The following is a 26,973-nucleotide window of genomic DNA, read 5'->3' on the forward strand; positions in this document are numbered from 1 at the left end:
AGACACAGACTCTGAAACAGGCTCCAGGCTCCAAGCTGTCAGTCAGCACAGAGCCCGACGCGGGGCTCGAACCCACAAACCGCAAGATCATGACCTAAGTGAAAGTCGGACGCTTAACCAACTAAGCCACCCAGTCGCCCCAACACAGAATCCATTCTTGATAAAAACCCTTAACAAAGTAGGGATAGATGGGGCACACCTCAATCTCATAAAGACTGTATACGAAAAACCCACTGCTAACGTCATCCTCAATGAGGAAAAACTGAGAGCTTTTCCCCTATGATCAAGAACAAGACAGGAATGTCCACTGTCACCATTACTACTTAACACAGTACTGGAAGCTTTAGCTTAAGCAACCAGAAAACCAAAAGAAATAAAGTGCATCAAATTCTTCAAGGAAGAAGTCAAACTGTCACTATTTGCAGATGACATGATACTCCAGGTAGAAAACCCGAAAGACTTCACCAAAAAATTGCTAGAACTCATATATGAATTCTGCAAAGTCACAGGATATAAAATCAACATATAGAAATCGGTTGAATTTTATATACCAATAACGAAGCAGCAGGAAAAGAAATCCAAGAGTCAATCCTATTTACAACTGCACCAAAACAATAAGATACCTAAGAATAAACCTAACTAAAGAGGTAAAGAGCTGTATGTTGAAAACTATAGAAAACTTGTGAAAGAAATTGAAGAGATACAAAGACATGGAAAAGCATTCCATGCTCATGGATTTGAAGAACAAATATTGTTAAAATGTCCATACACGCAAAGCAATCTACACATTCAATGCAATCCCTATCAAAATAACACCAGCATTCTTCATAGAACTAGAACAATCCTAAAATTTGTATTGATCCACAAGAAACCACAAATAGGCAAAGCAATCTTGAAAAAGAAAAACAAAACAGGAGGCATCACGATTCTAGACTTCAAGCTATATTACAAAGCTGTAATCATCAAGACAGTATGGTACTGGCACAAAACAGACACACAGATCAATGGAACAGAATAGAAAACCTAAAAATGAACCCACAGCTATATGATCTTTGACAAAGCAAGAAAGAGTATCCAATGGAAAAAAGACAGTCTCTTCAGCAAATGGTGCTGGGAAAACTGGACAGCAACATGCAGAAGAATGAAACTGGACCACTTGACTTACACCATACACAAAAATAAATTCAACATATAGATGAAAGATGTAAATATGAGACAGAAAACCATCAAAATCCTAAAGGAGAATATAGGCAGCAACCTCTTTGACCTCAGCCATGGCAACTTCTTACTAGACATGTCTCCAGAGGCAAGGGAAACAAAAGCCAAAATGAACTATTGGAACCTCATCAAGATAAAAAGCTTCTGTACAGCAAAGGAAAAAGAACCTCAAAACTAAATGGCACTTGACGGAATAGGAGAAGATATTTGCAAATGAAATATCAGATAAAGGGTTAGTATCCAAAATACATAAAGAACTTATCAAACACAAAAAACAAATAATCCAGTTAAAAAATGGGCAGAAGACATTAACACTTTTCCAAAGAAGACACCCAGATGGCCAAAAGACACACAAAATAAGGCTCGACATCACTCATCATTATAAATCAAAACCAGGATGAGATACCACCTCATACCTGTCAGAATGGGTAAAATTAACAACTCAGGAAACAACAGATGTTGGCAAGGATGTGGAGAAAGGAGAACCCTCTTGCACTGCTGGTGGGAATGCAAACTGGTGCAGCCACTCTGGATAACAGTATGGAAGTTCCTCAAAAAACTAAAAACAGAATTACCCTAGGAAGCAGCAATTGCACCACTAGGCATTTATCCAAAGGATACAAAAATGCTGATTTGAAGGGGTACATTCACCCCAATGTTTATAGCAGCATTATCAACAACAGCCAAACTGTGGTGGAAACAACACAAACGTCCATCAGCTAACGAATGGGATAAAAAAGTAGTATGTAGGGGTGCCTGGGTGGCTCAGTCGGTTGGGCATCTGACTTCGGCTCAGGTCATGATCTCACAGCTTGTGGGTCCAGGCCCTGCATCGTGCTCTGTGCTGACAGCTAAGAGCCTGGAGCCTGCTTCAGATTCTGTGTCTCCCTATCTCTCTCTGACCCTCCCCTGCTCACATTCTCTCTCTGTCTCTCAAAAATAAATAAAAACATTAAAAAAAAGTAGTATGTATACATATATACACATATATGTATATAATGGAATATTACTCAGCCATCAAAAAGAGTGAAATCTTGCCATTTGCAATGATACAGATGGAGCTAGAATGTATTATATGCTAAGTGAAATGAGTCAATCAGAGAAGGACAAATACCACATGATTTCACTCATGTGGAGTTTGATAAACAAAATGTGAACATATGAGGAGAGAAGAGAAGAGAAGAGAGGGAAACAGACACAGAGACCCCTAACAGTAGAGAATAAACAGAGGGTTTATGGAGGGGAGGTAGGTGGGGGATGGGGTACATGAGTGAGGGGCATGAAGGAGGGCACTTGGGATGAGCGAGCACTGAGTGTTGTATGTAAGTGATGAATCATTAAATTCTACTCCTGAAACCTGAAGCCATCATTGCACTATATGTTCACTAACTAGAATTTATACAATAGAAGGTAAGAAATCTAGGCCCTGCAGCTCCAGGAGCTCAGGGCATCTTTCAGGGCAGAGACTGAGCATTCAGTCCACTTTTGTGGCACCCTGAGCTCATTCTTTCTTGTCTGCACTTTGTCCAGTGGAGTTAGGAGCAGCCTGCAAATGTCATTAGTTTGACAAAAATGTTATTAGCATCAAATGTGTGGTCACTCAGATCCTTGTCTTTTAAAGTATTTGATTAGGGGCGCCTGGGCGGCTCAGTTGGTTAAGCATCCGACTTTGGCTCAGGTCATGACCTCACAGCTCTTGAGTTCGAGCCCACATCAGGCTCTGTGCTGACAGCTCGGAGCCTGGAGCCTGCTTCAGATTCCGTGCTCTCCTTCTCTCTGACCCTCCCCTGCTCTCACTCTGTCTCTTTTTCCTCTCAAAAATGAGTAAGTGTTAATGAAGAATAAAATATTTGATTAGGAGTGTCCTGCAGAGATATTTTGTGTATCTCTAGTGCTACATGCCACATACAAGGCGTGGAAATGAGAGTTATTAATAGGTTTAAATCTAATCAGACTAGAAATCCCCGAGACTATAGAACAAATTCAGAAATCACCCTTCAGTCTTAGTACCAGATTCCATATCTGTCAGGTTCTCCAGAGAGACAGAACCTTTAGGGAACACACATACACACATATGTACATGTATGCATGCACACACACATGCACACACACACACTAACACACATTCACACACACAAAGAGAGGGGCAGAGAAGGAGACAGAGAGGAAGGGCAGGGCAGAGGTGGGCGTGGGTCAGGACAGGGAGGCACCACAACTGTTTCCACCTGGGACCATGGTGGGACAAGAGACCCAGCACCATGATGGGTCACTTCCAGCCCAAACAAGGACTCACAGTGCACCTGGCCTGCCCCCAGGAAAGACCTGTGAGGGGACAATGAATCACAGAGCACAATAATAACAACACAAGCAGACTCAGGCCTGAAGGTGCCGACTCTGACAGTGGGGCGGGCAGCGGCGCTTCAGCCCCTGCGATGGGCTGCCAGAGAGACAGTGGGACACAGGGAGATGTGCAGGATAGACGTGGGGGCAGCCCTTCAGGGGCCCCGCACAGAAGAAGCACAGTGGTCGGGAGGGGAGGGGTCTGTTTCTGTGACTCAGTCCTTCTCTGGCTCATCCACTGAGTCTTCAGGAAGAGGAACACAACATGTAAAACAGACGATGGCTTAGATATTTCCAGTTATTCCACTGTTACCCTCATTTCCTAGCAGGAATCAAAAGCAAACAATAGGAGCCTAAGAAAGAACATCTTAGATCTCTCTTCCCAATTTCCTGTTGAAATACGGATCTAGACACAGAAAAGGCAAAAACTGGCAATAAAATGGCAACTCAAAGGAGAAGACCATATGGATGGAGAAGAACCCACTTGCACTATGTCTGTTTTACTGCAAATGGGACAAGGTTCAAAAACGGCAGGAAAATCTGGACTTTCCAGAGACAGTGCATGTTCCAGGATGGAGCGGGTGGCTGTGGGTGGAAAACTCAGGCACCCTCATGAGGGCTAGAGCCAATGGACTGTCTGCACCGGCCCCCTGTATCCCTTCCTCCTCATGAGCCCCTGATCCCTTCCTCCGCACCAGCTCCCACATCCCTTCCTTGGCAGGAACCCCCACATCCCTTCCTCCGGAGGAGCCCCCTCATCCCTTCCTCTGGACCAGCCCCCGCATCCCTTCCTGATCCCTTCCTCTACACGAGCTCCTAATCCCTTCCCCCACACGAGCCCCCTCATCTGTTCCCCCACAGGAGCCCCTGCATCCCTTCCCCTGCACCCATTCCCCCACACCAGNCCACATCTCTTCCTCCTCACGAGCCCCAGTGACCCTGCCCCCAGCACGTACCTGGCCAGGGCCTGGGGTCTCAGGGGTCCAGGTAGGAACAGTGTGACAGAGGCATGTCGGGGGAACTTGGAATATCTGAGGCCAGACCCACGTTCAGAGTGCACACACTTCCTGAGGGCCCATGTGACCCTGACTCGCAGTTGTGGGCCATGGAGCCCAGGTAATTGCTCCAACACTATTCCAGGTATGCACGTCCTGCCATGGACTCTGAGTAAAGCACACTGCCCTCTAGAGCAACAACCCACACTGAATGCAGGTGCAGCACCAACCTGAGCAGTCTACCCACTGCCACTGGGGGGAGGGCAGGGGGGAGGATGCCACCTGTGCTGCTCCTGGGCACCTGCAAACAACTGCAAAGTTAGAAAGACCATATCCCAAAGCTATTTTTCTGAAGATAATGATGGAAATGTAAAACAGAATTGTAAATAATTGTAGATTGGTACACTAAAAAAAGATGCTCAAGGATATGTCTTTTCGAAAGATTGTCAGAGGATGACCTGATTCATGTGGTTTTATCCCCACACCAAGCCATTCACTCAGCCTGGCCCTGTGCACACGGAGTCAGTGTCAGACCCCACAGGCTCAGCCCCACAAGGCCACGCCCACTTCAGATGCCAACCCCAAGGCCAGAGATCACCTGTGCTCAGACCCTCCACCCTCAGGTGACAGATCAGAGGTTGCCACAGGCCCTCCTCGGGTTTGATGAATGTGCTGGAGCGGCTCACAGAACTCAGGGAAATGTTTCACTTGCTAGATTGGTGGTTTATTACAAAAGGATATGACTCAGGGACAGCCCGAATGGAAGAAACGCCCAGGGTGAGGTGCTGGGGAAGGGGCGGGAAGCTTCCATGCCTCTCCGGGATGTCATTCTCCCCACATCTCCATGTGCTCGCCAGCCTGGAAATGCCCCCACCCACCCCAAGACCTTCTGGGTTTTCATGGGGGCTTCGTTACATAGACCTGATTGATTAACCCACTGCCCTTTGGTGATTGATTCCCTCTCCCCTCCCCAGAGGTCAGGGGGTGGGACTGAAGCCTCCAACCCTCTGGTCCCACAGCTGGGTCCCACATCCTTAGGGGCTTCCCACAGTCACCGCAACAACATGGACTCAGGCCTGTTATGAACACTTTGACACCTTCATTGCCATCCTCAGTTGGGAAACCCGAGGGCGTTAGGAGCTCTGTGCCAGGAACAGTAACAAGGGCAGAGTCCATATTTCTTATGAATCACACTATCAGAGACGGCAAATCCAATACATATATTTTCCCTGAGGACAAGGAGAAGACACAGCAGCTACAACGTTTCGGACCCTGGAAACCAGACAGACTTCGTGAATCTAGGAAATAAGCAAAAATGCAGTGGTAGCGAAGCTCGGACACGAGCCTGGCTGTGGTAAAGAACCTACATGTGGAGACAGGGGACACTAGGGACCTCGACAACAGGTGTGAACCCGCCGCCCTGTAGCTGGGCCCCACCTCACCCCACAAGCTGAAGGTCCAAGCCGTGTGTCTGGAAGGAGCCCGCAACAGGGAGCCTGCTGCTCAGCTCAAGGGCGGGTGGTGAACTGGGAGCAGGGTAGGGGAGCAAACGCCTCCCCTGAACTGGGACACACACCCAGGTCTTTCCCCACACATGATCTCCAGAAAACCCCAAGACACAGAGGTCAGTGTGCCCGTGAAGCAACAGGCTCCTATTCAGGAGCGTTTGGAGATTTAAAAAAATACTCTGAGAAATTAAAAACATCACAGAGATGGAAGGGTAGGAGGAAGACCCACTTTAAGAAACAAAAAGTGGAACAAAAAGACAAGCAGACAGACACAGAATGAGATCAGAGGCTGGACGACCAGATGGGGGAATCTGAAAGGAACACACTTTAGAACTGAGGGGGAACCGGACCTCATGGACCAAGCAGAGAGCTCCCTGGGACCCTCCCCACAACAGTCCTGAGGGATGTGCAGCAAGGACAGGGCCAGGAGCACCCCATGGCTGCTCTGCCCTCCCCAGGGGCCCTGTGCGGTCCCCAGGCTCAGGTGCTCCCTGTACTTTGCCCTCCACTACTGATACAGGGTATTCTGCTGTACACTTCTACTTGCAACTTGGTTGGTTTTTTTAAGTTTATTTTAAGAAATAGAGAGAGAGCACGAGATGGGGAGGGGCGGAGAGAGAGAATCCCAAGCAAGCCCTGCACTGTCAGCACAGAGCCCAGTGTGGGGCTAGAACTCACAAACTGTGAGATCATGACCTGAGCCAAAACCAAGAGCCAGTCGCTTCACCAACTGAGCCCCAGGCACCCCCACAAGCGCGCCTCTGAAGGTGCGATCTAGGGCCCTGTTCCCCGCAGCTCCAGCACAGTCCCCGCACCATGCAGGCACTCAGAAGAGTCTCTCAGGGCAGCAACGGGCCAAAGAGTGGGGTCACTCGGGTCAAGGGGCCCCACCAGCGGCAGTCACACCTGGAGTCAGGGTGCATCACCAGGAGGCCACCTGGCCACGAGCTCCCCGACAGACAGCCATCTGGGACGTGAGAGGACACTGAAACCCCCTTCACCCTGCACGTGCCTCAGAGCATGGGGCAGAGTGTGGTCCCTGAGGCCCCTAGAGCCAGTGTCTGCCCAGCAGCACTTGGTAGTGTCCTGCTCTGCACTCGCGCACGTGTGTGGGGCACCCAGGGGCCCCAGGGTGCAGGACAGCACACAGTGACCGCAGGAGCAGGCGGGCAGGGGGACAGGCAGGAGAGTTGGGCAGAAACCCCACACAGCACTACCCCTCCCACCAAGCCTGCCTGCTTTACAGAAACTATTTTTCATTCACAGAGCTGTTTACATTACCAGGTCGCGAGTTTATTATTGCACTCTTCGAACAAGCAAGTTATTTTTTGACTCTTAGTTCATAAAAAACAGGTTAATATTGGTATATATGACCCACATGGGGTCCTCGATGTGAAACAGGGTGGGGGGAAGGTTCCGTGACAGAGGCTTGGTGCAGCTGGAGCGCCTCAGTGCAGCCCCAGGCTTGCTGGCTGTGCGGCTATGCACTACATATGTGCGGCGGGCCACGTGTGATCTCAAGTAGCCCCCTGGCCACAGGGCCTCTTACCTCACAGGTGCCTGACTGAGGCCATCTTCCTGGGACACTGGAAATGCAGAACCCTCCCCCAACCAAGGTGCCCCACGGCTCGCCCGGTGGGTGCCTCACGTGCACGACCCAGGGGCCGGCGGGGAAGACACCTGGGGCAGGGCTGCGCAGCTCCGTGTACCTGTCAGCCACATCCAGGTCGGATTCCATCTTGTCCAGGCCCCTGCTGATGCTGTCCAGCTGCTCACCCTGATGGTGGAGGATGCGGGCCGTGTCCTCCAGGCGCTTCTGGGAGCAGACCATGAGGCCCGTCAGCTCCTTCCCCTTGGTGGCAGGGAGTGGCGCTTCTGGCTGGGACAGCAGCAGCTCTCTCCAGAAATGCTCGATGACGCTAAACGCGGCATTGCGACTGGGCAGCAGGGAGCTGAACCAGTGCTTGTGGCTGTCCTTCTCCAGGACAGTGATGGAGCTGAAGACGAAGTGAGAAGCCTCCTTCTTGATCGCAGTGATGCCAGACAGTGGGAAGCTCACCAGCGTCTCCTGGGCCTCGTCAGCCATAAACTTCAGGGAGCGGGAGGTTAAGGAAAGCTTTCCAGGAACCCATCGCTTGTCCAGCTCTAAGTAGTAGGAACACGGCCAGGTGTGCACACAAACCTCTCTGCTCATCTGGCTGCCAGCGGGTCTGCTCCTCCGCCTTGGCTACCCTGTCTGTGCAGGAGAGTGACAAATCAGCGCTGGGGAAGGCCAGAGCTCATCAGCACACCTGGGCCAGAGACACCACGGCAGGGGCAGGGGGTGGGGGTGGCCAGGCTCTGAACACAGCTGTCTCCCTCCACCCAGGGTGGGCAGAATGCAGGCCTGCCCCACCCGAAGCAGGGTCCATGGCTGGACCTGACAGAAGGGCAGAAACCCCAGAAGCGGCCACCCCAGGAGCCCTCACGCAGACATTGCTTCAGCTGTGGCGACCTCCCGACCACGGCACTGCCCACAGCCCTGACCACAGCTCTGACCATGGCTCTGACCACAGCACTGCCCACAGCCCAGATCACGGCTCTGCCCACAGCTCTGACCACAGCACTGCCCACTGCCCTACTCACAGCACTGACCACATCTCTAACCATAGTTCTGACCACAGCACTGCGCACAGCTCTGACCACAGCTCCAAGGAGCCTGTCAATGGCTGATAGGCTGACATGCTGACAGGCTCAGTATACCCACTGCAGAAGGCAAACATCACAAGGAAGGTGCCTTGGGCACAATGTGGGCACACCCCAGGGCCCTGGTAAATGCGTGTTGAGCGAACCACAAATCACCTCATGTGGCAATATTGACTGTGTCCACCATGGACGACTTTCTTCCTTCCAGGTCCTGACCCGGGCCTCTGATCTGTGCTAAGCTCCTGGAGTCCTTGTTGGGACTGGAACCTGCAGGGACCCACACTGACCTGGGAAAGAAGCAGAATGGGGGATGCTCATGGGGAAAGATGAGTGGGCACATGGGTGCAGCACACGATGCCCAGCACTTTGTGAGATGCATATTATGCGTGGATGACTGAGCGCTTGCATCAGACCTGTGCCCTGGACTGACACTCAGTATCAAATAAACACCCTATTTTTAGTTAGTTTCCAAAGTAACAGGACCAGGGACATTTCACACAAGTTCCAAGGACTCCTGGGCACAAGCAGGTCTGGAGTCAGAACAGTGGGAGCAGTGTCTCCAGGCGTCGGCAGCCACCTTTTCCATTACCTTCACCTCCTGCTCCTCAGGCTCACGCTTTCACCCACGAGGCTCACATGTGCTGTTTGGGGCTGTTCCTCTGCAACAACATGGTCCATTCACACGGCGTGCACCAACCCGCTAACGCCACAGACGGAAAATGCAGGTTTCTCCTCATTCCCACGACATTTCCCACCAAGGGCTAACTTTCAAACTCCCCCTGCCACCCTCCTCTCTGGCTGTGCATGGTGCATCACTGGGCTACGTCCAGGCTGGGAGCAGTGCCGTCTGGGGCCCAAGAATATGTACTTCCCAGTTCCTCAGTGATGCCAGGCCTGCCATCTGGGGGCCTTTGAGGGGCACAGCCCATCTTCCAGCCCCAGCCCTGCTCTCACTCCTGCTGCCTCAGCCCCCTCGGTGCAGTGGTGCAACACTGCCCACGCCAGAGGGCCACTACGTGGACTGCAGGAAACAGTACAAAAATCCTACCCTGACTTACGGCTCAGTCGTGTCATCAGCACAGAGCCCAACACGCAGCTCAAACCTATGAACACTGAGCTGACATCAAACATAAACACTCAACCGACCGACCGAGCCTCCCAGTCGCCCGCGGGTGATTATTTCCCCCCCACATGAACGGTTCCACATGTCCTCACTGACGGCCACATGCTAACCCCAGAGCACAGTGAGGCCGAGTGGGAAGGCAGCCCCGCACACACAGGAGCACACGGCCCTTCGTGCTGCTCCACTTGCCACAAACACTGTCCACCAACTGCCCCACCTCGGCGTCGTTCCCAGTTCCCACCATGGACCCTGCTTCTACCCAGAACTCAGACTCTCCCCAGCTCAGTCTCCTCCTGGCCCCCCTCCTCTGCCTTTCCCCACTTCTGGTCCTCCTTGTTCTCCTTCTGGGTAAGCCTCATGCCACTTGGAAAGCGTCCCCATCAAGCCCCCCTCCAAAGCTCAGAGTCCCAACATCCCCAGAACCTCCCTCTTGCAACCTCTAAGGGTAAACAAGGTGGAGTCTTCCTCATTTAATAAAGGAGAGGCATCTGTCCCTCCTCCTTACTCAGAGTGTCTCCTTCAGGCAGGAATGAGACAAACTCAGCGTCCAGATTTTACAAGGCAGTCACCAGCTGCCAACTCAGAGCTGTAAACACACACTTGCAGAACTGAGTCAGGAATCTCTCACGAGGTACAAAAGACTAAGGAGGTGATCTGCTCTCCCCTCAAGGCGATGAGAGGTCGTAATTGTCCTTTCTCCTGCTTTACCGTGTGTGACATGTGTTCTGCCCAACTCTGTACTCTCTTGCAGACTCTCTACGTGTGTGTAATCTGTCAAGTTCACATAGTAATGAACCTATAATCTTCCCTTCCATGTTGACATGGGTAGGTTTGCGTTCACAGAACATTTCTTTCTCCAACATGCTGAGATCCTGATTTGTCACCCCCTCCCACATCCCCAGAGGCTGCCCAATCTCAGACCTGGTGCATGCAGCCTCAAATCTTCACTCTTGAACCCCCACACCTGCATTTCAGGAACTTTATTCCCTTATCATCCCATCCCCATGGCTCCCCACATTCCCTCCTGGCCCCCACATCCCCTCCCTTTCATTAACCCCTGAGCTCCCAGCATCCTGTCCAGGCCCCTATCATCCCCTGAACCCCCAGCATCCCTTCTGGGTCCCCAGCATCCCCTCTGGTCTTCCAGCATCCCTTCCAGGTCCCTATCACCTCCCCCCTCCCCCGGTGCCCCAGTATCCACTCGAGGTCCCCAGCATCCCATCCAGGTCCCCAGCATCCCCTCCTGGTCCCCCAGCATCCCTTCCAGGTAGGGACCCAGCATCCCATCCAGGTCCCTATCAACCCCGGGGCTCCCAGTATCTACTCTAGGTACCCAGTATCTCCTCCTGGTCCCGCAGCATCCCTTCCACGTGCCCAGCATCCCATCCAGGTGCCCATCACCCTCCTGGGTTTCCAGCATCCCCTCCAGGTCCTCATCTCCTGGGTCCCCAGCATCCCCTCCAGGCACCCAGCATCCCCTCTAGGTCCCTATCATCCTCCAGGCTCCCAGCATCCCTTCCAGGTACCCGGCATCCCCTCCTGCCCCCCCACCAGCATCCCCTCCAGGTCCCTATCACGCCTCCCCCCAGGCTCCCAGTATCCACTCCAGGTACCCAGCATCCCCTCCTGGTCCCCTAGCATCCCGTCCAGGTGCCAATCACCTTCCTGGGCTTCCAGCATCCCCTCCAGGTCCTCATCCCCTGGGTCCCCAGCATCCCCTCCAGGTCCCTATTACCCCCCGGGCTCCCAGCATCCCTTCCAGGTACCCTAGCATCCCCTCCAGGTCCCTATCACCACCCCCCAGCATCCCCTACAGGTGCCCAGCGTCCCCTCCTGATCCCCATCACTTCCTGGGCCCCTCTGACCCCCGTGCCCCTTCGTCAGCCTAGTGCATGCCCCACCACCTCCCCCAGTCAGTGGCGCGCTTGGAAGGAGGGGTTCTCACCGTGACAGCAGCGGAAGGCGGGACTGTGCTGCAGGAGGGCCGGGCGGGCTCTGGCACAGGCCTGGCCGCACGCTGGGGGCGCCGCTTAACTATGTTACCCGGCGGCACTCAGACCGCGAGACTTGGGTCTGGCGCTGCTTGACAATTTCAGACGCCGGTGGTACCAGTAGCCTCGGAGGTGCTGAGGGACGCCGCTGCGCCTGCGCAGAATGAGGCCCGCAGGCTGCTACGCGCATGCGCCTAGTGCTCGGTGCTCCTGGTTTGTACTCGGGCAGCAACTTTGCCCACATGCCTTTGATTCCGCTCCGCGGCGCAGGGCCGACCGCGGGCTCTGAAAGCTTGTGCGCCGCGGTTTTCGCTCCCGCTGGCACGGAGGCCGTGAGAACCCTGTGCCCCCGGCTTCTGCTCCGGAAGTAGTTTCAGCAAGCACTTCCCGTTTACCTCCCTGTCTCCGGCATCGGACAACAGGAGGCGGAGGTCTGGCGCACGGCGCTCACAGGGAAGCAGCGGCCCCTGCGCTGCCCGCCCCGCGCGGACGCCCAGCCGGTCCTGGGATGGACAGGGAGACGCGCGCCTTTGCCGAGAGCCACTTCCGAGGCCTCCGGGGGCGGCTCCCGGGAGGCGCCAGCCCGCCCCGCGGCTGCGTGGACTTCATAGAGAAGCCGGACTCGTTCTCCTACGCCGACTTCTTCAAGGGCTACCTGCTGCCCAACAGGCCGTGCGTCTTCTCCAGCTCCTTCACCGCCGGCTGGGGCAGCCGCAGGCACTGGGTGACGCCCAGCGGGAAGCCCAACTTCGAGCACCTGCTTCGGAAGTACGGTGAGGACGGGGCGGTGGTAGCGCGTCCCGAGGGTGGCTTTTGGGGAGCCTCGGAGGAGTCCGTGTCGGACCCTGTTGTTTCAGGAGACGTGGTCGTGCCAGTTGCTAACTGCGGGGTCCAGGAGTACAATTCGAACCCCAAAGAACACATGCCTCTTAGAGACTACATCAGCTACTGGCAAGAGTACATCCAGGGAGGCTACTCCTCTCCGCGGGGCTGCCTCTACCTCAAAGACTGGCACCTGTGCAGGTAAAGGGGTGCGCATGCGCAGGTCCACTGCTTTACATGGACCTAAGAGAGCCCTGGATGCCCACAGGGCATCTCGCCTTCTCCTCAGTTAGGCATTTTATTTTGGGGGCTGGGAGTAGGAGGGGGGAGAGAGAAAGAGAGGGAGAGGGGCAGAGAGAGAGAGGGGAGGAGGGGCAGAGAGAGGATCCCAAGCCGGCGGCACGCTCAGCGCAGAGCACAACTCCGGGCTGGATCTCACGACCTTGGGATCACCACCTGAGCGGAAATCAAGACTCGGACGCTCAGTGGATTGAGCCAGCCAGGCGCTCCCCAGTCAGGGTGTTTAGGGAGCGCACAGACCTGGCTCTCCTCCGCGGTTGGACGTGTCCTTCTCTCCAATCACAGGGTGGGCGGCTGTGAGGAATGTGGGCTCCCGCGACCACCTCTTCCGCATCACGTTTGCCCAGAACCCTCTTTGAGGACCCCACCCCCTCTCAGTGGCAGGCAGTACCCAGCCTCTGTCCTTCCTCTCAGGTGCCTCTAGGACTGGCCTTCCCTTTCCAGTCCTGCTTTTCCAGGTTAGGCCAGTTCCTGTCCACTTGGGTTGTTTCCAGTCTCCTGACTGCCTGGAGTCACTTTCCAGCAAGTCTCCATCGCTGACCAGCGATCCCAGTCTATAAGGAGGGCTGTCGTGGTCTGTCCCCGCCTGCCACACATTTTTCCCCCTTAGAGCTCTGACGGTGTGGCTCTGGGAAGCACCTGTTGTGTATGGGCAGCCTCACCCCATCCACTGCGTTTGCACTCTCCAAGGTGGTCCCTGGGTTTTGTGCCCCCTTCCCCTGCGCAGGGGCACGTTTTTCACACGCATCGACCATCATGCTCAGACCCCAGCCAGCAGCACAGGGCAGAACGGGTGTTAGGTTAGTGTTGGGTAGATGAGTGAACAACTGCATTCTCATTTTGCTGGTGTGGAAAGTCAGGTTTAGAAAGGTAAACCAAGATGAGATTCACTCCCTGGAGATTCCCGAGGCCAGTCCAAGAGTGCATCCGACAGCAGCATGTCCCCGGTGCTTCCTGCCTCAGCTCTGCTTGTTTGGCACAGACCAGACACAGGCCCTCAGGGACTCCTGTTCCAGTAGTGCGTATGGACTTGCAGACCTAGAGGCTTCCGCACTGTGGATTCGGGCTTCCAGTAGACAACAAGGGGGTTTTCTGGTGTGTTTTCTAGGTGTTAGCAGAATATGCTTGTTCGAGAAGCTTGTTCAGTGATTATTTGGTGGCTGATTTGGTTGAGTGTCAAGTATGTCCCTAGAAACCCTAGAATAAAGAACCGAGTGATGCCTGGGTCAGACAGGCAGAGGTGGCTGTCTGGAAGACGACATTGGAGCAGGGTTTTGAAAGATAAACAGAAGTCTGATGGCAACAAAGGCATGGCTGCAGAGGGAGTGGCTGGTGTATTGGGGAGCTACCAGTGGTTTGTGTTCCTGGGGTCCCCCCCCTCATGGCCTGTGACCATGAGGGATGTGGGAGGGGCTCCAGAAGCTTGCTTCAGCATGTCGTTGGGGCCACCTGCCCCCTTGGGCCACTTTGCTGTGCTCCTGTGCCTGGGGCCCATCGGCCTGGTTGTGGGATAAGGTTTTTGGATCAGGGGCTGTTGGGCTGTTGGGGAGTAGGAGACAAGGACCTCAGCATACAGGGGCTGTACCGCTTGGGCCTGTGGTCTGGCATCCGCTTAGACTGGAGGTCGCTGGTGGGGTGAAAGCACAGAGGAGGCCCCCAGATTCTGGAAAGACAGCGTGATGTAGACAAGGTGTCTGGAGCCCTAGCCCATCCAGAGACTGAAAGCCTGGAAGTGGTTCTGGAGCAGTCGGTCCCTGCCTGTGTGGTCGATGCAGCCCCAAAGCTGTTTCACCTGTTGTGGCTGTGGTCAGGCCGTAGAGGCTGTGGTCATCTGGCGGCTGGACGGGCGCTGGGCAGTCAGTGGGCGCTGGCTCTGGAAGGCAGGTCAGAGTCATTCATGGCATTCCAGAACACTTAGAACCTGACATCTCGTTAGCCAGGCCTGCCACAGCCCCCTGTCCCCCTCCAGGGACACGTCAGCAGAGGATGTCTTCACCCTCCCCGTGTATTTCTCGTCCGACTGGCTGAACGAGTACTGGGACGCCCTGGACGTGGACGACTACCGCTTCGTGTACATGGGGCCCACCGGCACCTGGTACCTCCTGCCCGCGTCCCTCCTGCTGCCACCTCGTCCCCGCCTGGTACCGCCTGTCTGCCTCCTCCCTCCTGCTGCCACGTCATCCCCACCAGCTCCCACATGTGGTCCTGAGGCCTGTCCACTTCACAGGAGCCCCCCATTTCCTGGCCAGCTTACCCCTTTCTCCCCCAGAGTTCTGCCCACGGCCTCCTGCTGGGAAGAACCAGATGGCACCCAGCCAAGAGGCACTAAGGGGGTGTTTTGCACAGGTCACCGTTTCACGCTGACATCTTCCGCTCCTTCAGCTGGTCTGTCAACATCTGTGGGAGGAAAAAGTGGTTCTTCTTCCCTCCGGGACAGGAAGAAGCCCTGCGGGATTGCCATGGTGGCCTGCCCTACGACGTGACTTCCCCTGTGCTCCTTGACCGCCGCCTGTACCCCATGCGCGAGCACTGCAGCCCACCGCTGGAGGTCACGCAGGAGGCAGGCGAGATGGTGTTCGTGCCCAGCGGCTGGCACCACCAAGTCCACAACCTGGTAGGGTAGGCATGCCTCGTGCACATGCCCACAGTGTGGCCCAGGCGGGTCAGGGACACACACCCTGGGGCCCCCTCTGGTCTGGCTCCCGCCCCAGAGAGCCCGTCTCCCCCTTTGACTGCCCCTTGGCCAGCCCAGCAGTCCTCCTCACCCTTGGCACTTTCTCAGATGCCTTTCCACAGGGAGGGGCTAGGCCCTGGCACTCCCCCCCACTCCCCCCCCCCCCCCCCCCCCCNTACCTATGCCCTACCCCTCCCAGGAGGACACCATCTCCATCAACCACAACTGGGTCAATGGCTGTAACTTGGCCAACATGTGGCACTTCCTGCAGCAAGAGCTCCGTGCCGTACAGCAGGAAGTCAACGAGTGGAGGGACACCATGCCTGACTGGCACCATCATTGCCAGGTAGGCCAGCCTGGACAGGACGGGGGGTGGAGAGTCCTGGGAGGGGCTCTGCAGGGCTGCATTGGGGACAGGGAGGGGCTCTGTATGGCTGCGGTGGGGACTGGGGAGGGGCCCTGCAGGGCTGCAGTGGGGGATGGGGAGGCTCTGGAGGGCTGTAGTGGGGGATGGGGAGGCTCTGCAGGGCCAGGGCTACAGTGTGGGCGAGGTGTGGTGCAGCCCCCAGGGCCACCTGCATTCCTGGAGGGGGCCAGAGCTGTGGTCTTTGGGGTGACGTAGCCTCTAGGTCTGCCTGTGTGAAGGTCAGTCTGGGCATTGAGCAGGTCACTGGGGCTTCCAGGCAGCAGGCTTTCCACCGCTGGCTGAGTCCGGGAATCTCTGTCCCAATCCTGAGGACTATACCAGGTCTCTGGGTGCTGCCCACAGACGGCAGATACTTGCCTGGAACTGTGAGCAAGCGGTGGCTCACTGGCTGCTCCTCCCCGGCCAGGTCATCATGAGGGCTTGCTCCGGGATCAATTTCGAGGAATTTTACCGCTTCCTCAAGATCATCGCTGAGAGGAGACTTCTCCTGCTGGCCAAGGGGATGGGCCCTGATGAAGTGGAGGGTGAGGATGGTGAGGGCACCATGCTGGGCCCCCAGCAGGCTGTTTTTGACATTGGCCGGATCGCCGAGGTGCTGGCCTCCGTGGTGGCCCACCCAGACTTCCAGAGAGTGGACACTAGCACGTTCTCGCTGCAGCCAGAGGAGCTTCTGCAGCAGCTGGAGCATGTCATGGTCACCACTGCGACCCTTTAATGCACATTGCACGGATCAGGTACCCTGACGTGACAGGACCGTGGGGCACCAGCACAGAGAGCAGGTGGCCTCCTCCAGCGTGCCTTCTGGAAATAAAGCTCCATGCTTCTGTGTGGCCTGGGACATGTCCTGTCCCCACTGAGCCCAGGCATGGCTCCTGCTGTTAAGGGCGTGATAGCGCCCTGGCTGCCCGCTGGCCTCCTGGGGGCCCTGGTGCCTATGCAGAGGGTTCAGGCTCCTGGTCCTGAGGTTCAGCCAAGGCTGAGTGCTCTGGATCCAGTGAGGCGGTAGGTGGGAAGTGTTGGTCACTGAGATCTGCAGCAACAAGGCCGGGAGTGTGCTGGGGACTCGGGTGGGGGCAGCACATGGCTGGGATTCTCGGTGCCCCTGGCCTTTCAGCAAAGACGGGCCTGCGAGCCAACAGGCCTCCCATGCACAGCAGTGCTAGGCAGCTGGTGTGTCTGGCAGGGCACCCTCTGCAGCAGGACCACTGCGTGAATGTGCATCTTCCCTGGGAGTGAGCCCCTCCTTATATGTGGGAACTGGGGCCCAGGGCAGCCCCAGTCCAGGCCTCTGCCTCTGTGTGTTTCCACGGAGCCTGCCTTCCCTCTGCTGGCCTGTGCCCCGTCCTTACTTAGGCCCCCAGTGGCACTTGGGTGCCATTCAGGGTCCGCGGGCCTGGTGGTTTTATTTCCCTCCTGCTGGAGACAGCCCTGCCTTTCCCTGTCAGGCTCTAGGCCCTCCCCTGGGGCTGCATGCCCAGCAAGGGCAACGTGTTTTCATCTGCTCAGACTCTGCACCTTTCCCAACTATTATCAGATACCACCCCCTGAATAAATTTGTCCCCAATCCTCAGCATCTCTCCTTCCCAATTAGAAGTGTCCCTTCAGTATTTCCTGGCACTCTGCTAACTCCAAGTTGTGTATCTGTATTTATTATTGACCTCCTCTGGTAGATATTAAGTTCCTAGGAGTCGGGAGCCTGTGTTAACCATCTCGTATCCCCCACAGTAACTTTGTAGAATCTAGTACCTACCAGACGCTCAAAGGTTGAACGTTGAGTGGAGCTGTTGACCAGCAACACTAGGTGTTTCTACTGGGCATTCTGGCAGCTCTGTCATGCTGCTTAGCAGTGCCCTCTAGTACGTGCACACTCTTCATGCACATACAACAATAGACCATGAACCTAAAGGATGTTTTCTTCTACCTTGCTTGTGTTATGAGTCAAACTTTGATTCTGGAACAATTCTACGTTTGCGTGTCCCATCAAAAACTGTCTTTGCCACACCAGCCAGGAGGTATGTAGGCAGAGATAGCACGGGTAAACGTAATACATATGTGAAGTTAGTGGAGATTTTCTGTATTAGCATTTTGCAGGGTCAGGAGTCTAATACTTAGATAACTATGTATAAGTACTTCCCGCGGTCTCCAGGGCCCCTGCGACCCTCTTCCATCCTTCACTCACATTTGTCATCCTAAGCCAGCAAACCATCATTGTGTGGTTCAGAACCAAGCACTTCACACATCTGCCCCACCCAGCTCCCAAACCGTGCACAGCACATCTGCTAGGCAGAAAAAGTTCATTATTGCACCCTGTGGCCTATTGAGCTGCACGCTCACCTGTGCCATTCAGTTTTCACACCTTGGGCACCTGTGTGCCATTTAGCAGGGTAGTAGGATTCTCCAGAGAAATGGAACCCACAGGATGTACCTAGAGCAAGACATGGTGAGTGGGATCTGTTGACACTGCCCTTTGGTCCAAAGTCTGGATACTCAGGAGGGTGTGTGTGGCAGCCTGGAAGCAGAATTGGTTCTTTGGGAGACCTCAGTCCTTGCTCATAAGGCCTTCAGCTGATTGGGTGAGGCCCATCCACTTTGTGGAGTGTCGTCTGCTTTGTCAAGTTGTGCAGAGTTAAAACTTAATCATACCCAAGAGATGCCTTAATGGTGACATCCAGCCTGGCGTTGGACCAAATGGGTGGGCGCTGTGGCCTGGCCGAGAGGACGTGTAGACCTGACTGCCAATCACTCCCCAGTGCTCGCTTGCTTCTGACCACCCATCCTGACATTGAGCACCTTGCACAGCCGCCACAGGCATTGGCACGGCCTCCATCTGTATACTCCTTTGCACTGCACCCCCCCCATGGGGGCCATTGGGCAGTCATGTTTGCACACTGCCCTGAGTGTTTGCCAGCCATGTCATTGTGCACTGACTAAACCACTGTGCACTCACTGGGTTACCGAGTAGCCACCCTTTGACACTTGTTCTATACCGTCAGCTTCCACCATGGGAACGCCCACTTTGCCATTTCATCATTTTTTGCACAGCCATTATTTGCCATTTGGTCACCTTTTACACACTTGTGCACAACTGCAGTGTCTGCGTGTGTGTTTTCTTCCTCCAGCTTTCGCCCCCAACACATCCTGCAGTGTTTACCACTGGCTCTTCCTGTGCTCGCTGTGAAGCGTTTGGTTCTAGCACACCCACCTCGTGCTATCAGACAATGTTTTGTTGCATGCTTCCTGTGCAAGAGCCACTGGACCGACCCTCCCAGATCAGGTCATCAACTTATGGTCATTCTGCTCCTTGCAACTCCCTCTCCACAGCCATGCTGTGCCATCAGATAGTGCTTGCACACTTGCTCCACGAACCCATGACCACTGCACACGTGATCATTCATCTGGCGTCCCTTGCATTGTTAATTCTGTACCATCCAAACCCACAAGTGCCACATATGACTCAGCAGCCTCTTGCTCCATGTTGCTTTTCTATTTTTTTAAGTTTATTTTGAAAGAGTGTGGGCTAGAGAGAGAGAGAATCCCAAGCTGCCTCTGTCAACGCAGAGCCCAACATGGGATTCAATCTAATGAAACTTGAGATCATGACCTGAACCAAAATCAACAATCAGACGCTTAATCAACTGAGCCACCCAGGTGCCTCTCTCTGTTGCTCTACCGTACGTCTGTCCACTTGCACACCCGCTTGTGTCCAATGATCTGCACAATCCCTGGACCTGGCAGACGGCCCTGCTGTGTGTGTGGGTGACACTTGAAACCACTGGGGAGGAAGGTATAACTCAGAATTGCCCCTTATTTCACCTAGTTCTTGCCTCTAGGCTGTCTGTTGGGATGCTGTTGGAACTCTGTGACAATACACAGGAGGTTATGTAGAGCCTTGGAAGCTCCCTGGTGTGTCTGGTGTAGCCTTTCAGCTCTTGGTCCTGGGGAAGGACCTGGGAGGGCACTCCTGCAAGCCCAGGGCAGTGCATTTCCCACCTGGATAGGAAGCATTCCAGTATTGGTAAGGCGGCAACAGTGGTGCCCATGGATGGTCATTTCTGGTGGCACTCCTTTCGTCAGGCTGCATCTTTCAGCCTCCTCACGGGAAACATTGGCATCCCTGTCACATAAGCAAGACACAGGCCTTGGCCAGAGCAGAGTGACCATAGTGTACCCATCTAGGGCATTTCTGGAGTAAGCTATCGTGCAAGGCATTGTGGGGATGCCTGTGGGACAAGGCCCACCTGTATGTAGCTCTAAACTCTGCATCACAAACTTTCCCCTGGATAAGAAGTCAGCAGGAAAAGGAGTTCTGAGGTCAGAGACCACCTTCCAGGAGGAGTTAAGTCTTGGTAAATGGTTGACCATGAGAGGTCTTTGGGGAGGATTGCAGAGGCTAAGTCCTGCCTGCCCTCAATGCATTTACTAATAACCTTCCTCTGGCCTCATCCTTTCCAGGTTCTATGCTCTCCCCTGCTTCTGGCTTTTGTTTTGTTTCATTTTTGCATTTTTTTCCCCACTATGGGCTGATGGAATTCCAGAGTGTGACCTTGAAAATTTAATTTCTCAATCATGGTCAGAACAAATCTCAGCAAGAGAAGCAGAGGGTTCCCTCTTCCAACAAAGTGTAGAAATACAGCTACTGTTCTGGGAGAGGCCACAGTCCTGGCAAGAGCTATTTCTAAAGACTCCCAAATTTGAATGGTTGTTGCTGTGCCTGGGAACGTACCTCCGACTGCTAAATGCCAGGAGCGCTGAGGGACTGCCTCGGCTCCTGTCCAGGGTCACAATACTGACATGACTGTGTCCTCTGGGTGTGTCTCACGGCAGCTGCAGAGATGTGGCTGGCCCTTCTCACCTCCCACACCTAAAATAAACTGATAACCCTGCAGGATTTCTTACTGAATGAGGAGTGAGTCTGTGTTTCATTTAAACACAGGAAATGAAAGGACAAAACCACAACTCCCAGCCATAGTAGAAAGAGGATTTTAGTATGGTATTCACATGTAACTTTTACGTTAATGACCAATATTGTCCAAATCAGTAAGCTCTTTTTTGTTGTTTCATTGTTGTGGGTTTTTTTTTTTTACCTGTTGTACAAAAATTCAGTCACCCTCTTACCTCCTTTGAAATGGCCCCCTCCCACTGACCCCATCTCCTGTGGTCTCAAAGCCCTTGAGTGGCACTTAGCTGCCCCTCCTCACCTGCTGAAGAGCACAGTGCGTGAAGGGAGGCTTTCCTACTGGGGGAGGGTTGGGAGGGGACGGGGCTGGGCAGGGCTCGCACTCTGTTGGCCTTGGTGGTGGAATCTGAGATCCCATCTATCCTGACAAAGGCTGGAGCAGTGGCAAGCAGAGCCAGGCCTCTTGGGAGGGGTCTGGAGCAGATGTAGACAGGAGAGGCCTGCCATCATCAGACCCAGTGGATGAGTGAGTGCTCTGTGGTGCCTGTGGGCACAGGTGGCAGTGACCTGTACTGTGCCCATTGGCAGTGCTCCTTAGCCAGGGTCACCTAGTCCTCAGCTCCCAGAAAGCAGAAGGTACCGAAGGCAGTAGGTGGTCCACAGGAAGCCGGGTCCCGGGTCAGCCTGTCAACTGTCAGGCATCACGCCCAGCCATGGGAGAGATTCAGTGATGAGACCGGAGTCTGCTGGCTGCCCTGGTCAGCTACAACCTAGAGAAGGAAGTCAGAAGATGCTCTGCACAAACTAGAAACAAAGCAAACTAAACAAAAAATAAATGTTAGAGCAGAGACGAGTGTAATTGAGAGCAGAAGAGCAGTAAAGAAAATCAGCAAAACTAGTTTTTCTGGGGAAAAAAATGTCAAACCTTACCTAGAATGACTAAGAGAAATCTAGGCAGGACTCAAATGCCAAAATTAGAAACAGGGTTGCAACAACACTACCAATCCTACAGAAATAAAAGGGTTTATTATAAGAAACTGAGCAATTGAACAGCAAAAAATTGGGTAATCTGGGTGAAAAGTAAAAATTCCTAGAAGCACACAAACTACAAAACATTCTACTGGTGAATCCTACCAAACATTTAAAGAAGAGTTAATACCAATTCTTCTCATCCAACAAATCCAAGAGGAGGGAACACTTCTGATTTCTACAAGGCTAACATTACCCTAATATCAAAAAAAGCTAAAGACCTCACAAGAAAACTATAGACCAATATCCTCTATGATATCGATGCAAAAATCTGCCAGTAAATCAGAGCAAACAGAATTCAGCAGTCAATTAAAAGATTATACATTATGACCAAGTGGGATTTAGCGCAGGGATTGAAAGTTTGCTCCATATATGAAAAGCAATCTGTATCATATTAGTAGAATGTAGGAGAAAAAATTTACACAATCCTCTCCACTGCTGCAGAAGTATTTGAGAAAATCCAACATCCTTGCACAATAGGAGGGAGAACTCAGTAAAGGAGATATAATAGGGAATGTCCTCAACATGATAGAGGGCATGTATGAAAAATCCACAAGTACCATCATGCACAGTTGACTGACAGCTTTCTCCCTAAGATCATGAACAAGGCAAATTCAGTCAGGCTGCAAGATACAAGGTCAGTGGAATAAAATTGAGATTCAAGAATTAAACCCATACATTTGTGGTCATTGAGTTTTTCAACAAAGTCACAAGACCATCCAATGAAGGAAAACAAACTTCAAGCAGTAGTGTTGGGGAAGGTGAATATCCACATGTGAAAGAGTAAAGCCTTGCTTGCCTCACACCATATATAAAGATTAACTGAGAATGGATCAAACACATAATTTAAGAGCTAAAACTCTTAGACAAAAAACACAGGGGCCAACCTTCATGTCATTTGATTTACAATGGTTTCTTACATATGACACCAAAAGTACAGGCAATAAAATATAAAGCAAATTGGACAGCATCAAAACAAATCCTTTGTGTGTCAAGGGTCGCAGAGGTAAGAAAACAACCCACATAATGGTAGAAAATATTTTCAAATAATTAATATAAGGGTCCTTTATGGAGAAAATACAGACATTGTAATATTACTTCACACCTGTGAAGGTGAGTATAATTTAAAAAACAAGGAACAAGTGTTGGTAAGGTTGGAGGCCTCATACATCCCTGGAGTCGGGGTGGGAGGTGTACAATGGTGCAGTCTCTGTGCAAAACACTTTGGCAGTTTCTGAAGAATTTACACATAGACTTGCCATCTGACTCAGCAATTCTACCTATACAGTTGAAGACACTCAAACACGTGTCTGTATGAATGTTCATAGTAGCGCTATTCACAATAGCCAAAAAGTAGAAACAACCCAAATGTTCATCAGCAACATGTAGGTAAATTTATGGATATGGGATGATAAAGTGTATTTCCTTACATGTGCACTGAAGTATTGTTTGGCCACAATAAGGATGATATACTGGGACATGATTCAGCATGCATGGGACCTCGAAAATACTATGCTTGGTGACAGAGGTCATACACAAAGACCACAGATTGTCTGATTCCACTTAGATGTGCAAAATGGGTAAAACTATAGAGATGGAACAGAGATGATTGGCTGCCAGGGTCCAGGAGTAATGAAGAGGGGCCACTTAATGAGAGGGATGGGGTTTCTGTTTGAGATTATAAAATGTTCTGAAACTAGACAGTAGAGGCTGTTTCAGAGCATTGCAAATGTACTTAATGCTGGTAAATTGTACAATTTAAAATACTTTAAAAGGAAATTTTTATTTTATATAAATTTATAACAAAACACATGTAATCGTAAAGTATATGAAGAAAAAGCAACAAAAGAAAAAATGTGAGAGGAAGGAAGAGAGCAAGCCAGGCTCTGGTTATGGAGCTGACACTGGAGGTGAGCTGACTCTGGCTGGAGCTGATGCAGGTGTGGATCTGGTCTTAGAGATGGAGCTAGAATGGGTACTGCAGCTGGCATGGAAGTGGGCATTCAGGATGCCTCTAGCTCTGGAGCTGGGGATAGTGATGGTACTTGAGCTATTTCTAACTCTGATGGAGCTAGAGCTGTTGCTGCACTGGTTCTAGCTGTGGAGCTGGTGCTAGAGCTGCTCTTCCTCAACCTGTCACCAGCTCTGATGCCATAGCTCATGCCAGAGCTGGCTCTAGCTCTGATGCTGGTGCAGAATCTGGCACTGCTGTGGACTTTAGCTCTGGAACTAGTTCTAGACTTGGTGGTGGAGCTAGCTTTTGCTCAGAGCTTGGTGCTGTTTATATCTCTTAGATTAGTTTTTGATCCAGAGCTCAGGCTAGAGCTATTCCTGGAGCTGAGATAAGAGTTGTAACGTAGAGTCTCTATCTCTGGGGTTGGTACCAGATCTGATGATGGAGCTTCCTATATATAGCTCAGAGGATGTTGATGACCCTCACTCTGGAACTAGCACTGGAGCTTGTGCCAGAGCTGGCTCAAACTTGGGAGCTGATGCAAGAGCTGGTGCTGTAGTTGACCCCATCTCTCTATTTGGTGCCAGAGATGGTGCTAGAATTGGTTCTGAATCTGGCTTTAATTTTTTTCTTTTTTTCTTCCTTCCTTCCTTCCTCCCACCCTCCCTCCCTCCCTTCCTCCTTCCCTCACGTCCTTCAGGAGCTGGCGACAGAGCTGACCTTAGCGCTGGAGCTGGTGTTAGAAATGGCTCTCACTTTAATACTTATGCGGATGCTGGGGCTAGCTCTGGAGCTGTGGTGGAATTGACAATGGAGCTTGTGCCAGAACTTGTGTTCAAGCTATCTCTGGAGTTGACTTCAGCTCTGGGGACGGTAGACGATGCTACGCTAGCACAGACCGGTTGCTAGAGCTAGTGACACAGCTGTCATTAGCTCTGGATCTGGCTTCAGAGCTGATGTGAACTGTAGGTAGATGAATGTTTGGCTAACATGATTACCTTTCCACGTGAATTTCCAAAACCAAAGAACAACCCATTGCCTTTAAGAGAAACCCAAGCCAACCCAAGAGCCATGTCCCAGGAAGGGTTCCCAGACTAAAGTTCACCAGAGGAGTGGGCTGAGGCCACTCTCCACTCCTGTCTTTGTGGCCCAGCCCCTTCCCCCCTCATCGCAGCAGCCACCCTCTGGGTCTGCCTCAGTGGGCTCCAGCTGGACGAGGAGCACCTGGGCAGAGCAGCAGGTCCAGCCAGACCACGCAGGTCAAGTTGCGTGTAGTCCACTAGCATCTTGGGGAGGACGGTATGGAAGCTGACAGAGACCCTCTGGGGACTGGTCTGGCCGGGCACCCAGGTTTGGGAAGGAGCTGCTGGGGGAAGGCAGACAGACAGCAGAGTCAGAGGGCACCCAGGCAGTACCCATATGCTTCAAACCCCAACGGCCCATACTTGGAAGAATAGCCCCTCCATCAAGGAGAGGACAGTCCTCCTGAAGCAGGAAACTGAAACAGATGTACACTTTCCCTCTTCTGCCTAGAAAATCACCTTTCAGGAAGAGTCAGGGTAGGGCCTAGAGGGTTGCTGTCTACCAGCTGGATGAGGGCTCAACCCTCAGTATCTGCCTGGGGAGTGGAGCTTCCCTCAGCCAAGGCCAGCAGCTCAGCTGGAGGGGTCTTCCCTCTTCAGAAGCCTACTCCTTGCCCCTTGTTCCGTTTAGGGGATAGGGTCCCCAAGGACCCCCTCAGACACTGACAGCTTCTGGCAGTGGCAACAGGAAGGCTGACCTTTGAGAGGAGAATCTCTCAAACACCCCTCACTGGAAAGTTAGGGCAAAAGCATGGACCGGGACCCAATATCTGCCATCCCAGCTCCTAGGGCCTCGTTGTGGGGAGAACAGCCGTGAGGGCTAGGCCTGGAGGAGCCCTCAGTGGGCACGGCTGGCCAGCAGCTGGCCCTCTCGGACCTGCACCCCTAATCTCAGGTCATATGAACCCTCATCCCTCTCCCCAGATGAACAGGGCCTCATCCTGACAACCGCCTGCCTGCTCTGCTCTGTCCTACTTCCCTCCTTGCCACCAACACTGGGACACCATGGGGGCAATAGCTACTGTGGCCAGGGGTTAGGGGAACTGAGTCACAGTGGTGGCTTGGGCCCTCCTGTGTTACTCCTGGGTCCCTCTTGCCAAATGGCCAGAGGCACTGGGGTGATGGTGGAGCTGATGTCCACAGCAACAGAACAGGCTGCCATTTGGGTTTTCTGAGCCCAGAGCCTCAGGAAGTCAGGACACATGAAGAGGACGTCTTGCTCTGGGCAGTGTCTCCTCCCAAGTGAGCTGGGGAAAGTTGTCTCTAGAATGTGGGTGCCCAAGGTCTCTTGGGGATCTATCCCCAAGAAACTGAGGTCTCTTCCTAAGGTCCCCTTCCCTGGGACCCTCCTCAGATAGGATCACCACCAAGGGCACCTCTGGGCTTCTGACTGTTCACCCTGTGGCCCCAACCCATGTCCACACACAGTTACACCAACACAGCCTGGATTGCGACCAGGGTGTGGCCAGGACCCCCACTCTGAGGACACAGAGGACACAGAGTGGCTCCATTCTGTAACCCTGGATGAATCACTGCCTGTCAGGTCCCTGTCCCAAGGGTGTGATCAGGTACATGTGAGATGCCCCTTCCAGGCAGTGGAGTGGTGTCTGTCTCACGCAGCTCAGACACTGTGGGATATAGCATGCGCCTGGGTGCCGGTGCCCTGACCTACCCGCCCCCCCTGCCCTCATGCCCGTCTGCACCATGAGGGGCCTGAAATATCAGGAAGACAGACAGCGTTCCTTCTGGCATCACAACTCCGATGGCCTGTTGCCATGTTTAGGATCAGACCAGAGTGCCTCATCTAAGCCATGCGGTGGACATCCCAGAGACTCCCACATCCTAGAGCCCACACCCTTCTGTAATGCGCTCCCCCTGAGCAGGGAGGCCTGGTCACTACTGTCTAACTGTGAAGGCTCCAATGTGTG

General features: G+C 53.1%; 2 protein-coding genes across 6 annotated transcripts in view; one reads left to right on the top strand and one right to left on the bottom strand.

The window, feature by feature from the left end:
- The window catches only part of SNAP47 (synaptosome associated protein 47), a 38,843-nt gene extending 26,791 nt beyond the window's left edge, over positions 1-12,052 (bottom strand). The window contains exons 1-3 of one of the 4 annotated variants that reach the window (XM_077762140.1): positions 11,815-12,052; positions 8,903-9,033; positions 7,771-8,297 (exon numbers count right to left, since the gene is read on the bottom strand). In XM_077762140.1, the coding sequence (XP_077618266.1) occupies positions 7,771-8,255 (485 nt within the window). In that variant the 5' untranslated portion in view covers positions 8,256-8,297; positions 8,903-9,033; positions 11,815-12,052. Of the gene's footprint in view, positions 1-7,770; positions 8,298-8,902; positions 9,034-9,335; positions 9,356-11,814 lie in introns of those variants that run through there. The other 3 variants (XM_077762137.1, XM_077762138.1, XM_077762139.1) reach the window with 3 other exon arrangements.
- A 212-nt stretch (positions 12,053-12,264) lies between these two features.
- On the top strand, positions 12,265-17,993 carry JMJD4 (jumonji domain containing 4). 2 transcript variants are annotated; one of them, XM_077762141.1, is made up of 6 exons: positions 12,265-12,633; positions 12,718-12,883; positions 14,919-15,077; positions 15,329-15,596; positions 15,856-16,002; positions 16,490-17,993. In XM_077762141.1, exons 1-6 carry the CDS (start codon positions 12,369-12,371, stop codon positions 16,796-16,798), a joined length of 1,314 nt encoding a protein of 437 aa, XP_077618267.1. In that variant the 5' UTR covers positions 12,265-12,368; the 3' UTR covers positions 16,799-17,993. The 2 variants fall into 2 exon arrangements, with proteins under 2 accessions (XP_077618267.1, XP_077618269.1); XM_077762143.1 differs by having other exon boundaries at positions 14,952-15,077.
- The last annotated feature ends 8,980 nt before the right edge of the window (positions 17,994-26,973 follow it).

The sequence above is a fragment of the Crocuta crocuta genome, unplaced genomic scaffold (genome assembly GCF_008692635.1).
Source record: "Crocuta crocuta isolate KB4526 unplaced genomic scaffold, BGI_CrCroc_1.0 scaffold1131, whole genome shotgun sequence".
NCBI lineage: Eukaryota > Metazoa > Chordata > Mammalia > Carnivora > Hyaenidae > Crocuta > Crocuta crocuta.